Consider the following 15,775-nt stretch of genomic DNA (forward strand, 5'->3'; position numbering starts at 1 on the left):
GGCGGTGTACAGTACAATAATGTACAATTAGACACAGCGGTGTACAGTACAATAACGTATAATAAGACACAGCGGTGTACAGTACAATAATGTACAATTAAACAAGGCAGCATACAGTACAATAACGTATAATAAGACACAGTGGTGTACAGTACAATAACGTATAATTAGACGCGGCGGCGTACAGTACAATAATGTACAATTAGACACGGCGGCGTGCAGTACAATAATGTATAATAAGACACGGGCGTACAGTACAATAACGTATAATAAGACACAGCGGTGTACAGTACAATAACGTATAATAAGACACGGCGGTGTACAGTACAATAACGTATAATAAGACACAGCGGTGTACAGTACAATAACGTATAATTAGACGCGGCGGCGTACAGTACAATAATGTACAATTAGACACGGCGGCGTGCAGTACAATAACAGACAGTGTACAGTAAAGTCAATAGAGTCAACATAAATTTAAGTTTTGATCACTTTAGAATTCAAATCAGAAGATATCCTAATAGAGTAAAATTCATTAGAAACAATTAATATAGTATAGAAAATGTAGTCTGAATACAGTCTTATGAGTACGTAGATGGGGAACTGGTTTATCTGGACTCATTTTACTAAATGTCATTTATATTACCTCAGTGCAACTAGTGAAATGTCACACAAGGGATATACCGAGACGGACAGCTAGTAGTCACAGGCAACGTGCAGGAGGCTTTGTTTGACTTGTTTACACACCGCACCCAGTAAAGCCAATTTTGCTGGGAAATAGAAACTATAAACTAGGACCCAACCTCCCATTTATGAGAAAATACAATATACAGATTAATTGCTCACATGTTAGTTAGCTTCAGTGTATATGTTTTTGTGTAGACAGCTGAAGAATTTCACATTACTGTCACTGTAACTTCCCTGTGCTCTGCCCTAACCAGTATATAGATACTAACTGTATAAAAATTCTGTTACTAACAGTTTGATCCAAACCATAAAATGTCAACCACCGTTCTCTAACCAGGGAAAGTTGTGTTGCTAGAACGTTGCATAATAAATATAATTATGACTGTCGGTATAGTGGGGCATTTTTATTTGGGAGTGTATTGCACACTGTAACACTCGTTTCTCTTGTTTCAGCTGGATGGTAAACAAAAGCAGCAGTTTGTCTGTCTCAACACCCTGGAAGACACACAAGCAGTGCGGGCCGTCGCTTTCCACCCCAGTGGGTCACTTTATGCGGTAGGGTCCAACTCTAAGACGCTGAGGGTGTGTGCCTACCCAGATGTGCTAGACACGAGGTGAGTATGGGGTGACAGCGCAATAAGGGTATTATTGGGCTAGTAACATAAACCTGGCTTCTGCCATATTTAATTTTCTTGTTATTTTTTAGGCGCAGAATTTAATATAAAAAAACTTTAGTTGTGCATTTGTGTCATGTCTTTCAGTTTGGCGCACAGTCCCATGCAGCCAGTTGTTCGGTTTAAGAGGAATAAACACCACAAAGGGTCCATTTACTGCGTGGCCTGGAGTCCGTGTGGGCAGCTGTTGGCCACTGGTTCTAATGACAAGTATGTCAAAGTCCTGCCCTTCAATGCAGAAACCTGCAATGCAACAGGTACGACGTCCTTTGTTCTTGCGCCCTTCTATCTCAATGTTTGTTGCACAATGTGACGCCTAAGGTAGTTATTTGCTCCTTTTATTATAATGACTGTTCTGTGGAGTTTATAGTAGGCTGCTCTGGGATACGGTCAGTAATTACTATATATTAGAGATACGTCTGTACAATTCACTTGGTAGCATTGCTTATGGCATAGGATGTAATAATAATGTCTACGTTTACTTTGTGAAGTGCTGTTGAGCTCTCGCACATCCTGTCATACCCCAGCTCTCAGTTAATAAATGTACAACCTCTCATGAGCCAATTTCCTCAGGTCCAGACCTGGAGTTCAGTATGCATGACGGTACTATACGAGACTTGGCGTTTATGGAAGGCCCAGAGAGTGGGGGTGCAATATTAATCAGTGCAGGAGCTGGAGACTGTAACATTTACACCACAGATTGCCAACGTGGCCAAGGACTACACGCTCTAAGTGGGCACACAGGTAAGGAACTTACAGGGTGCTTGGGGTAGTCTGTGCTAGTGGAGGAAAAAGGCATTGATCAGGCACATGGCTATGGTAGTCACTTATTGCAGCCCATTCCCCACTGGCATACACAGAGCAGATATGGATCTTAGTGATAAACAGAAACAGATTGCTCTCCTCGCTCTCTGGCAGGTCATATACTGGCACTTTACACATGGAGCGGTTGGATGATCGCCTCAGGGTCACAGGACAAGACCGTGCGGTTTTGGGATCTGAGAGTGCCCAGCTGTGTGCGGGTGATTGGAACAACTTTCCACGGAACTGGTATGGTCAGACATGAGCTGGAAGTGTTTCTCTGTCCTTTGCATTGTGGTATTGGATCAGCAAAGATAGCTGGTGTTTAATAGCTCACAATAGACAACAAAACTGGCACCAATGTTTGGTGCAAAGCACTTGCTGTCCCCCCTAAATCAATTTAGGAAAAATGTTCACTTATTTATGGTGTAACATTAAGATGGATATAAATCTACAGATTGTGGTTGGAATAATTGAATGTTGTGTGGAATTAGTGAGCAACCCTTTATGTTGTGTGCAATTAGTGGTCAACCCTGTATGTTGTGTGCAATTAGTGGTCAACCCTGTATGTTGTGTGCAATTAGTGGTCAACCCTGTATGTTGTGTGCAATTAGTGGTCAACCCTGTATGTTGTGTGCAATTAGTGGTCAACCCTGTATGTTGTGTGCAATTAGTGGTCAACCCTGTATGTTGTGTGCAATTAGTGGTCAACACTGTATGTTGTGTGCAATTAGTGGTCAACACTGTATGTTGTGTGCAATTAGTGGTCAACCCTTTATGTTGTGTGTAGTTAGTGGTCAACCCTGTATGTTGTGTGCAATTAGTGGTCAACCATGTATGTTGTGTGCAATTAGTGGTCAACCCTGTATGTTGTGTGCAATTAGTGGTCAACCATGTATGTTGTGTGCAATTAGTGGTCAACACTGTATGTTGTGTGCAATTAGTGGTCAACACTGTATGTTGTGTGCAATTAGTGGTCAACACTGTATGTTGTGTGCAATTAGTGGTCAACACTGTATGTTGTGTGCAATTAGTGGTCAACACTGTATGTTGTGTGCAATTAGTGGTCAACCCTTTATGTTGTGTGTAGTTAGTGGCCAACCCTGTATGTTGTGTGCAATTAGTGGTCAACCATGTATGTTGTGTGCAATTAGTGGTCAACCCTGTATGTTGTGTGCAATTAGTGGTCAACCCTGTATGTTGTGTGTAGTTAGTGGTCAACCCTGTATGTTGTGTGTAGTTAGTGGTCAACCCTGTATGTTGTGTGTAGTTAGTGGTCAACCCTGTATGTTGTGTGTAGTTAGTGGTCAACCCTGTATGTTGTGTGTAGTAAGTGGTCAACCCTGTATGTTGTGTGTAGTTAGTGGTCAACCCTGTATGTTGTGTGTAGTTAGTGGTCAACCCTGTATGTTGTGTGTAGTAAGTGGTCAACACTGTATGTTGTGTGTAGTTAGTGGGCAACCCTGTATGTTGTGTGTAGTTAGTGATCAACACTGTATGTTGTGTGTAGTTAGTGGTCAACACTGTATGTTGTGTGTAGTTAGTGGTCAACCCTGTATGTTGTGTGTAGTTAGTGGTCAACACTGTATGTTGTGTGTAGTTAGTGATCAACACTGTATGTTTTGTGTAGTTAGTGGTCAACCCTGTATGTTGTGCGTAGTTAGTGGTCAACCCTGTATGTTGTGCGTAGTTAGTGGTCAACCCTGTATGTTGTGCGTAGTTAGTGGTCAACCCTGTATGTTGTGTGTAGTTAGTGGTCAACCCTGTATGTTGTGTGTAGTTAGTGGTCAACACTGTATGTTGTGTGTAGTTAGTGGTCAACACTGTATGTTGTGTGCAATTAGTGGTCAACCCTGTATGTTGTGTGTAGTTAGTGGTCAACCCTGTATGTTGTGTGCAATTAGTGGTCAACCCTGTATGTTGTGTGCAATTAGTGGTCAACCCTTTATGTTGTGTGTAGTTAGTGGTCAACCCTGTATGTTGTGTGCAATTAGTGGTCAACCCTGTATGTTGTGTGTAGTTAGTGGTCAACCCTGTATGTTGTGTGTAGTTAGTGGTCAACCCTGTATGTTGTGTGTAGTTAGTGGTCAACCCTGTATGTTGTGTGTAGTAAGTGGTCAACCCTGTATGTTGTGTGTAGTTAGTGGTCAACCCTGTATGTTGTGTGTAGTTAGTGCTCAACCCTGTATGTTCTGTGTAGTAAGTGGTCAACACTGTATGTTGTGTGTAGTAAGTGGTCAACACTGTATGTTGTGTGTAGTTAGTGGGCAACCCTGTATGTTGTGTGTAGTTAGTGGTCAACCCTGTATGTTGTGTGTAGTTAGTGGTCAACACTGTATGTTGTGTGTAGTTAGTGGTCAACACTGTATGTTGTGCGTAGTTAGTGGTCAACACTGTATGTTGTGCGTAGTTAGTGGTCAACCCTGTATGTTGTGTGTAGTTAGTGGTCAACCCTGTATGTTGTGTGTAGTTAGTGGTCAACCCTGTATGTTGTGTGTAGTTAGTAGTCAACCCTGTATGTTGTGTGTAGTTAGTGGTCAACCCTGTATGTTGTGTGTAGTTAGTGGGCAACCCTGTATGTTGTGCGTAGTTAGTGGTCAACCCTGTATGTTGTGTGTAGTTAGTGGTCAACACTGTATGTTGTGTGTAGTTAGTGGTCAACACTGTATGTTGTGTGTAGTTAGTAGTCAACACTGTATGTTGTGTGTAGTTAGTGGTCAACCCTGTATGTTGTGTGTAGTTAGTGGGCAACCCTGTATGTTGTGCGTAGTTAGTGGGCAACCCTGTATGTTGTGTGTAGTTAGTGGTCAACACTGTATGTTGTGTGTAGTTAGTGGTCAACACTGTATGTTGTGTGTAGTTAGTAGTCAACCCTGTATGTTGTGTGTAGTTAGTGGTCAACCCTGTATGTTGTGTGTAGTTAGTGGTCAACCCTGTATGTTGTGTGTAGTTAGTGGGCAACACTGTATGTTGTGTGTAGTTAGTGGTCAACCCTGTATGTTGTGTGTAGTTAGTGGGCAACACTGTATGTTGTGTGTAGTTAGTGCTCAACCCTGTATGTTGTGTGTAGTTAGTGGTCAACCCTGTATGTTGTGTGTAGTTAGTAGTCAACCCTGTATGTTGTGTGTAGTTAGTAGTCAACCCTGTATGTTGTGTGTAGTTAGTGGTCAACCCTGTATGTTGTGTGTAGTTAGTGGGCAACACTGTATGTTGTGTGTAGTTAGTGGTCAACCCTGTATGTTGTGTGTAGTTAGTGGGCAACACTGTATGTTGTGTGTAGTTAGTGGGCAACCCTGTATGTTGTGTGTAGTTAGTGCTCAACCCTGTATGTTGTGTGTAGTTAGTGCTCAACCCTGTATGTTGTGTGTAGTTAGTGCTCAACCCTGTATGTTGTGTGTAGTTAGTGCTCAACCCTGTATGTTGTGTGTAGTTAGTGCTCAACCCTGTATGTTGTGTGTAGTTAGTGCTCAACCCTGTATGTTGTGTGTAGTTAGTAGTCAACCCTGTATGTTGTGTGTAGTTAGTAGTCAACCCTGTATGTTGTGTGTAGTTAGTAGTCAACACTGTATGTTGTGTGTAGTTAGTAGTCAACACTGTATGTTGTGTGTAGTTAGTGGTCAACCCTGTATGTTGTGTGTAGTTAGTGGTCAACCCTGTATGTTGTGTGTAGTTAGTGCTCAACCCTGTATGTTGTGTGTAGTTAGTGCTCAACCCTGTATGTTGTGTGTAGTTAGTGCTCAACACTGTATGTTGTGTGTAGTTAGTGCTCAACACTGTATGTTGTGTGTAGTTAGTGCTCAACACTGTATGTTGTGTGTAGTTAGTGGTCAACCCTGTATGTTGTGTGCAATTAGTGGTCAACCCTGTATGTTGTGTGTAGTTAGTGGGCAACCCTGTATGTTGTGTGTAGTTAGTGGGCAACCCTGTATGTTGTGTGTAGTTAGTGCTCAACCCTGTATGTTCTGTGTAGTAAGTGGTCAACACTGTATGTTGTGTGCAATTAGTGGTCAACCCTGTATGTTGTGTGTAGTTAGTGCTCAACCCTGTATGTTCTGTGTAGTAAGTGGTCAACCCTGTATGTTGTGTGCAATTAGTGGTCAACCCTGTATGTTGTGTGTAGTTAGTGCTCAACCCTGTATGTTGTGTGTAGTTAGTGCTCAACCCTGTATGTTGTGTGTAGTTAGTGCTCAACCCTGTATGTTCTGTGTAGTAAGTGGTCAACCCTGTATGTTGTGTGTAGTTAGTGGGCAACCCTGTATGTTGTGTGTAGTTAGTGGGCAACCCTGTATGTTGTGTGTAGTTAGTGGGCAACCCTGTATGTTGTGTGTAGTTAGTGCTCAACCCTGTATGTTCTGTGTAGTAAGTGGTCAACCCTGTATGTTGTGTGCAATTAGTGGTCAACCCTGTATGTTGTGTGTAGTTAGTGCTCAACCCTGTATGTTGTGTGTAGTTAGTGCTCAACCCTGTATGTTGTGTGTAGTTAGTGCTCAACCCTGTATGTTGTGTGTAGTTAGTGCTCAACCCTGTATGTTGTGTGTAGTTAGTGCTCAACCCTGTATGTTGTGTGTAGTTAGTGCTCAACCCTGTATGTTGTGTGTAGTTAGTGGTCAACCCTGTATGTTGTGTGTAGTTAGTGCTCAACACTGTATGTTGTGTGTAGTTAGTGCTCAACACTGTATGTTGTGTGTAGTTAGTGCTCAACACTGTATGTTGTGTGTAGTTAGTGCTCAACACTGTATGTTGTGTGTAGTTAGTGGTTAACCCTGTATGTTGTGTGTAGTTAGTGGGCAACCCTGTATGTTGTGTGAAGTTAGTGGGCAACCCTGTATGTTGTGTGTAGTTAGTGCTCAACCCTGTATGTTCTGTGTAGTAAGTGGTCAACACTGTATGTTGTGTGTAGTTAGTGGTCAACCCTGTATGTTGTGTGTAGTTAGTGCTCAACCCTGTATGTTGTGCGTAGTTAGTGGTCAACCCTGTATGTTGTGCGTAGTTAGTGGTCAACCCTGTATGTTGTGCGTAGTAAGTGGTCAACCCTGTATGTTGTGTGTAGTTAGTGGTCAACCCTGTATGTTGTGCGTAGTTAGTGGTCAACCCTGTATGTTGTGTGTAGTTACTGGTCAACCCTGTATGTTGTGTGTAGTAAGTGGTCAACCCTGTATGTTGTGTGTAGTTGGTGCTCAACACTGTATGTTGTGTGTAGTTAGTGGTCAACCCTGTATGTTGTGTGTAGTTAGTGGGCAACCCTGTATGTTGTGTGTAGTTACTGGTCAACCCTGTATGTTGTGTGTAGTAAGTGGTCAACCCTGTATGTTGTGTGTAGTTAGTGGTCAACCCTGTATGTTGTGCGTAGTTAGTGGTCAACCCTGTATGTTGTGTGTAGTTACTGGTCAACCCTGTATGTTGTGTGTAGTTAGTGGTCAACCCTGTATGTTGTGTGTAGTTAGTGGTCAACCCTGTATGTTGTGTGTAGTTAGTGGTCAACCCTGTATGTTGTGTGTAGTTAGTGGTCAACACTGTATGTTGTGTGTAGTAAGTGGTCAACCCTGTATGTTGTGTGTAGTAAGTGGTCAACCCTGTATGTTGTGTGTAGTAAGTGGTCAACCCTGTATGTTGTGTGTAGTTAGTGCTCAACCCTGTATGTTCTGTGTAGTTACTGACAACACTGTATGTTGTGTGTAGTTACTGACAACACTGTATGTTGTGTGTAGTTACTGACAACACTGTATGTTGTGTGTAGTTACTGACAACACTGTATGTTGTGTGTAGTTACTGACAACACTGTATGTTGTGTGTAGTTACTGACAACACTGTATGTTGTGTGTAGTTACTGACAACACTGTATGTTGTGTGTAGTTAGTGGGCAACCCTGTATGTTGTGTGTAGTTAGTGGGCAACCCTGTATGTTGTGTGTAGTTAGTGGGCAACCCTGTATGTTGTGTGTAGTTAGTGCTCAACCCTGTATGTTCTGTGTAGTTACTGACAACACTGTATGTTGTGTGTAGTTACTGACAACACTGTATGTTGTGTGTAGTTACTGACAACACTGTATGTTGTGTGTAGTTACTGACAACACTGTATGTTGTGTGTAGTTACTGACAACACTGTATGTTGTGTGTAGTTACTGACAACACTGTATGTTGTGTGTAGTTACTGACAACACTGTATGTTGTGTGTAGTTAGTGGGCAATTCATTTTAATCCATGTCTCACAATCCAGGCAGCCCAGTTGCTTCAGTAGCTGTAGACCCCAGTGGGCGGCTTCTATCAACAGGACAAGAGGACTCCAGTTGTATGCTGTACGATATCCGTGGAGGGCGCATGGTGCAGAGTTATCACCCTCACTCCAGCGACGTTCGCTCTGTCCGCTTCTCCCCTGGGGCTCATTATCTTCTCACAGGATCTTATGACATGAAGGTCAAAGTTACCGACTTGCAAGGTACCAGCTCTCTAAACTTCTTGTGCACCTCATTATAATGCTTAGCTAGAGCCAATGGCGTTGTGCAGAAATGTCTGGCACAAAATTTATTATGGACTTAACATATTCTTATCTCAACAGAGCATGTACTATAACAACATGCACGGTACATGTTTGTCACCAGCCTATGGTCTCATAGTTCAGTTGGAGCTATTAAGATCAGACACCCCCACCCGCTGCATATAACCACTAGTGAGACCAGGCACTGTCACCCGCTGCATATAACCACTAGTGAGACCAGGCACTGTCACCTGCTGCATATAACCACTAGTGAGACCAGGCACCGTCACCCGCTGCATATAACCACTAGTGAGACCAGGCACTGTCACCCGCTGCATATAACCACTAGTGAGACCAGGCACCGTCACCTGCTGCATATAACCACTAGTGAGACCAGGCACCGTCACCTGCTGCATATAACCACTAGTGAGACCAGGCACTGTCACCTGCTGCATATAACCACTAGTGAGACCAGGCACCGTCACCTGCTGCATATAACCACTAGTGAGACCAGGCACTGTCACCCGCTGCATATAACCACTAGTGAGACCAGGCACCGTCACCTGCTGCATATAACCACTAGTGAGACCAGGCACCGTCACCTGCTGCATATAACCACTAGTGAGACCAGGCACTGTCACCTGCTGCATATAACCACTAGTGAGACCAGGCACTGTCACCTGCTGCATATAACCACTAGTGAGACCAGGCACCGTCACCTGCTGCATATAACCACTAGTGAGACCAGGCACTGTCACCTGCTGCATATAACCACTAGTGAGACCAGGCACTGTCACCTGCTGCATATAACCACTAGTGAGACCAGGCACTGTCACCTGCTGCATATAACCACTAGTGAGACCAGGCACTGTCACCTGCTGCATATAACCACTAGTGAGACCAGGCACTGTCACCTGCTGCATATAACCACTAGTGAGACCAGGCACCGTCACCTGCTGCATATAACCACTAGTGAGACCAGGCACTGTCACCCGCTGCATATAACCACTAGTGAGACCAGGCACCGTCACCCGCTGCATATAACCACTAGTGAGACCAGGCACCGTCACCCGCTGCATATAACCACTAGTGAGACCAGGCACCGTCACCTGCTGCATATAACCACTAGTGAGACCAGGCACCGTCACCTGCTGCATATAACCACTAGTGAGACCAGGCACCGTCACCTGCTGCATATAACCACTAGTGAGACCAGGCACCGTCACCTGCTGCATATAACCACTAGTGAGACCAGGCACCGTCACCTGCTGCATATAACCACTAGTGAGACCAGGCACCGTCACCTGCTGCATATAACCACTAGTGAGACCAGGCACTGTCACCTGCTGCATATAACCACTAGTGAGACCAGGCACTGTCACCCGCTGCATATAACCACTAGTGAGACCAGGCACCGTCACCCGCTGCATATAACCACTAGTGAGACCAGGCACCGTCACCCGCTGCATATAACCACTAGTGAGACCAGGCACCGTCACCCGCTGCATATAACCACTAGTGAGACCAGGCACTGTCACCTGCTGCATATAACCACTAGTGAGACCAGGCACTGTCACCTGCTGCATATAACCACTAGTGAGACCAGGCACTGTCACCCGCTGCATATAACCACTAGTGAGACCAGGCACTGTCACCTGCTGCATATAACCACTAGTGAGACCAGGCACTGTCACCTGCTGCATATAACCACTAGTGAGACCAGGCACTGTCACCTGCTGCATATAACCACTAGTGAGACCAGGCACCGTCACCCGCTGCATATAACCACTAGTGAGACCAGGCACCGTCACCCGCTGCATATAACCACTAATGTTCTATTGATTGTCAGTGCTGTGGAGCGTTGGTATTGGGTATGTGCATAACTTTGTCCTCTTTTTATGCAGGTGACCTCACCAAACAGCTGCCAATCATTGACGTGGGGGAGCACAAGGACAAAGTGATCCAGTGCCGGTGGCACACACAGGACCTCTCCTTCCTCTCTTCCTCAGCTGACAGAACAGTTTCTCTGTGGACTTACAATGTTTAAGTGGAGACTATACATCATGCAGCGGTTATGTTTGCATTACCTGTCCAGTTCCTTTGGCCGTGGCATTGCGGTTTAATAACTCTGCTGCCAGGGAGGTCTGTGGGGTGTCATCTGCTGCCCAAGGAATCGGGGCAAGAAGCAGCTGCTGATGGGATTATTGCGGTTTGTTTAGGACCTCACCAGTCTTCAAGCAGAAGGATGATTGGCTATTGCTAGGGTAACGAGGTTCAGTAGCCAAAGCTTTTAGTGCTCACACAGCCTGTAACTTATTTGTATCATCTGATTTTATTTCAAGTCGACTCCCTTCTGTCATATCTCTTCATATTTCATAAGGTTTGTATTTTAAACTCTTGGTTGCTGGACATAACCTGAAACCATTAGGGTCCCACACATAGTTGCATTGAATAAGCCGTGTCTGAATAACTCAGCAATAGAGATTGTTATAATGTCTTTATCATCTGAGCACACTGACAGGCTAAGGCCTCAGCTGCAGGATACACGGCCCTAAATCCGTATGCAATTCCTGTTCTTTCATACAAAATGTATTTCTGTCCTTTTGGGCCCCGAGTCGAACTGTACGTTCCTGCTTTATGACCCCCTGGCAGCAAAGTGATTAATGTTACCCAGAGGCTAAACACATCAATTACTGGAAGACGAAGCTTTGTCGTTTGTGCATCTAACAAACAACCCTGGTTATTTTGCTCTTTTGTATCCATGAGCACTACACTGCGCCCAATTGTACGTGTGCACGACAGAGGATATTTACCGTACAGACTGGCGTTTTATCATTTGGTATCCATGGTCCTATGCTCTGCGCACTTGCTGATTATAGTGTTATTTGTATATATATTTTTTTTTCTTATTTTAAAGTTTACAGAAGAACATTTTTTATTGCAACAATGTAGGAGAATATGTTACGTATAGGAAACCCCACCTTAACACAAGCATCTGACTGTGCATAAATACAGGTTATATTGAGGGAGTAGATATTAATCCTCGTTCCATTCGCTATTTTGTGCAAATGATTTAGCTAAACGCGTTTTATTCTCACACAGACACAGATTACAGCCGCATACAATCTAAGGAATTATTCCTCTTTACGGAACATTAAGTAACCTATATATTTGTTTTATATTCAGTCAAGGGTGTTAAACTACATTCCTAACACACTTTGCTAGGGATGTGCATTCCGGTCCTTCGTTAAGATACGATTGAGAGAGAAGGCGGACGGTCATGGCGTTCGGCTTTTTTCTGAGCTGGATTACTTCTTGTGAAAGTGTAGCACACTAAGATCTGTGCAAATCCGTCTCCGGAAAGAGCTGAATTCCACGAGCGGCCGCCTTCTAACAAAGGATCTGATTACAAATCCCTACACTTTACTGTTAGATACACACAATAGTGTAAGATCTGAATACAAATCCTTACACTTTACTGTTAGATACACACAATAGTATAAGATCTGAATACAAATCCCTACACTTTACTGTTAGATACACACAATAGTGTAAGATCTGAATACAAATCCCTACACTTTACTGTTAGATACACACAATAGTGTAAGATCTGAATACAAATCCCTACACTTTACTGTTAGATACACACAATAGTGTAAGATCTGAATACAAATCCTTACACTTTACTGTTAGATACACACAATAGTATAAGATCTGAATACAAATCCCTACACTTTACTGTTAGATACACACAATAGTGTAAGATCTGAATACAAATCCCTACACTTTACTGTTAGATACACACAATAGTGTAAGATCTGAATACAAATCCCTACACTTTACTGTTAGATACACACAATAGTGTAAGATCTGAATACAAATCCCTACACTTTACTGTTAGATACACACAATAGTATAAGATCTGAATACAAATCCCTACACTTTACTGTTAGATACACACAATAGTGTAAGATCTGAATACAAATCCCTACACATTACTGTTATATACACACAATAGTGTAAGATCTGAATACAAATAACTACACATTACTGTTAGATACACACAATAGTGTAAGATCTGAATACAAATCCCTACACTTTACTGTTAGATACACACAATAGTGTAAGATCTGAATACAAATCCTTACACTTTACTGTTAGATACACACAATAGTGTAAGATCTGAATACAAATCCCTACACTTTACTGTTAGATACACACAATAGTGTAAGATCTGAATACAAATCCCTACACATTACTGTTATATACACACAATAGTGTAAGATCTGAATACAAATCCCTACACATTACTGTTAGATACACACAATAGTGTAAGATCTGAATACAAATCCCTACACTTTACTGTTAGATACACACAATAGTATAAGATCTGAATACAAATCCCTACACATTACTGTTAGATACACACAATAGTGTAAGATCTGAATACAAATCCCTACACTTTACTGTTAGATACACACAATAGTATAAGATCTGAATACAAATCCCTACACTTTACTGTTAGATACACACAATAGTGTAAGATCTGAATACAAATCCCTACACTTTACTGTTAGATACACACAATAGTGTAAGATCTGAATACAAATCCCTACACTTTACTGTTAGATACACACAATAGTATAAGATCTGAATACAAATCCCTACACTTTACTGTTATATACACACAATAGTGTAAGATCTGAATACAAATCCCTACACTTTACTGTTAGATACACACAATAGTGTAAGATCTGAATACAAATCCCTACACTTTACTGTTAGATACACACAATAGTGTAAGATCTGAATACAAATCCCTACACTTTACTGTTATATACACACAATAGTGTAAGATCTGAATACAAATCCCTACACTTTACTGTTAGATACACACAATAGTGTAAGATCTGAATACAAATCCCTACACTTTACTGTTAGATACACACAATAGTGTAAGATCTGAATACAAATCCCTACACTTTACTGTTAGATACACACAATAGTATAAGATCTGATTACAAATCCCTACACTTTACTGTTAGATACACACAATAGTATAAGATCTGAATACAAATCCCTACACTTTACTGTTAGATACACACAATAGTGTAAGATCTGAATACAAATCCCTACACTTTACTGTTAGATACACACAATAGTATAAGATCTGAATACAAATCCCTACACTTTACTGTTAGATACACACAATAGTATAAGATCTGAATACAAATCCCTACACTTTACTGTTAGATACACACAATAGTATAAGATCTGAATACAAATCCCTACACTTTACTGTTAGATACACACAATAGTGTAAGATCTGAATACAAATCCCTACACATTACTGTTAGATACACACAATAGTGTAAGATCTGAATACAAATCCCTATACTTTACTGTTAGATACACACAATAGTGTAAGATCTGAATACAAATCCCTACACTTTACTGTTAGATACACACAATAGTGTAAGATCTGAATACACATCCCTACACTTTACTGTTAGATACACACAATAGTGTAAGATCTGAATACACATCCCTACACTTTACTGTTAGATACACACAATAGTGTAAGATCTGAATACACATCCCTACACTTTACTGTTAGATACACACAATAGTATAAGATCTGAATACAAATCCCTACACTTTACTGTTAGATACACACAATAGTATAAGATCTGAATACAAATCCCTACACTTTACTGTTAGATACACACAATAGTGTAAGATCTGAATATAAATCCCTACACTTTACTGTTAGATACACACAATAGTGTAAGATCTGAATACAAATCCCTACACTTTACTGTTAGATACACACAATAGTATAAGATCTGAATACAAATCCCTACACTTTACTGTTAGATACACACAATAGTATAAGATCTGAATACAAATCCCTACACTTTACTGTTAGATACACACAATAGTGTAAGATCTGAATACAAATCCCTACACATTACTGTTAGATACACACAATAGTGTAAGATCTGAATACACATCCCTACACTTTACTGTTAGATACACACAATAGTGTAAGATCTGAATACACATCCCTACACTTTACTGTTAGATACACACAATAGTGTAAGATCTGAATACAAATCCCTACACTTTACTGTTAGATACACACAATAGTGTAAGATCTGAATACAAATCCCTACACTTTACTGTTAGATACACACAATAGTGTAAGATCTGAATACAAATCCCTACACTTTACTGTTAGATACACACAATAGTGTAAGATCTGAATACAAATCCCTACACATTACTGTTAGATACACACAATAGTGTAAGATCTGAATACAAATCCCTACACTTTACTGTTAGATACACACAATAGTGTAAGATCTGAATACAAATCCCTACACTTTACTGTTAGATACACACAATAGTGTAAGATCTGAATACAAATCCCTACACTTTACTGTTAGATACACACAATAGTGTAAGATCTGAATACAAATCCCTACACTTTACTGTTAGTACACACAATAGTGTAAGATCTGAATACAAATCCCTACACTTTACTGTTAGATACACACAATAGTGTAAGATCTGAATACAAATCCCTACACTTTACTGTTAGATACACACAATAGTGTAAGATCTGAATACAAATCCCTACACTTTACTGTTAGATACACACAATAGTGTAAGATCTGAATACAAATCCCTACACTTTTACTGTTAGATACACACAATAGTGTAAGATCTGAATACAAATCCCTACACTTTACTGTTAGATACACACAATAGTGTAAGATCTGAATACAAATCCCTACACTTACTGTTAGATACACACAATAGTGTAAGATCTGAATACACATCCCTACACTTTACTGTTAGATACACACAATAGTATAAGATCTGAATACAAATCCCTACACTTTACTGTTAGATACACACAATAGTGTAAGATCTGAATACAAATCCCTACACTTTACTGTTAGATACACACAATAGTATAAGATCTGAATACAAATCCCTACACTTTACTGTTAGATACACACAATAGTGTAAGATCTGAATACAAATCCCTACACTTTACTGTTAGATACACACAATAGTGTAAGATCTGAATACAAATCCCTACACTTTACTGTTAGATACACACAATAGTG

General features: G+C 41.2%; 1 protein-coding gene across 1 annotated transcript in view; it reads left to right on the top strand.

Moving 5' to 3' along the window:
• The window catches only part of WDR47 (WD repeat domain 47), a 191,736-nt gene extending 180,184 nt beyond the window's left edge, over positions 1-11,552 (top strand). Inside the window, exons 10-15 of the mRNA XM_053693816.1 lie at positions 1,141-1,301; positions 1,449-1,618; positions 1,935-2,105; positions 2,280-2,411; positions 8,379-8,597; positions 10,541-11,552. Coding sequence (XP_053549791.1) covers positions 1,141-1,301; positions 1,449-1,618; positions 1,935-2,105; positions 2,280-2,411; positions 8,379-8,597; positions 10,541-10,683 — 996 coding nt within the window. The 3' untranslated portion in view covers positions 10,684-11,552. The remainder of the gene's footprint in view (positions 1-1,140; positions 1,302-1,448; positions 1,619-1,934; positions 2,106-2,279; positions 2,412-8,378; positions 8,598-10,540) is intronic.
• The last annotated feature ends 4,223 nt before the right edge of the window (positions 11,553-15,775 follow it).

This window comes from Bombina bombina, chromosome 10 (assembly GCF_027579735.1).
Source record: "Bombina bombina isolate aBomBom1 chromosome 10, aBomBom1.pri, whole genome shotgun sequence".
Lineage (NCBI taxonomy): Eukaryota > Metazoa > Chordata > Amphibia > Anura > Bombinatoridae > Bombina > Bombina bombina.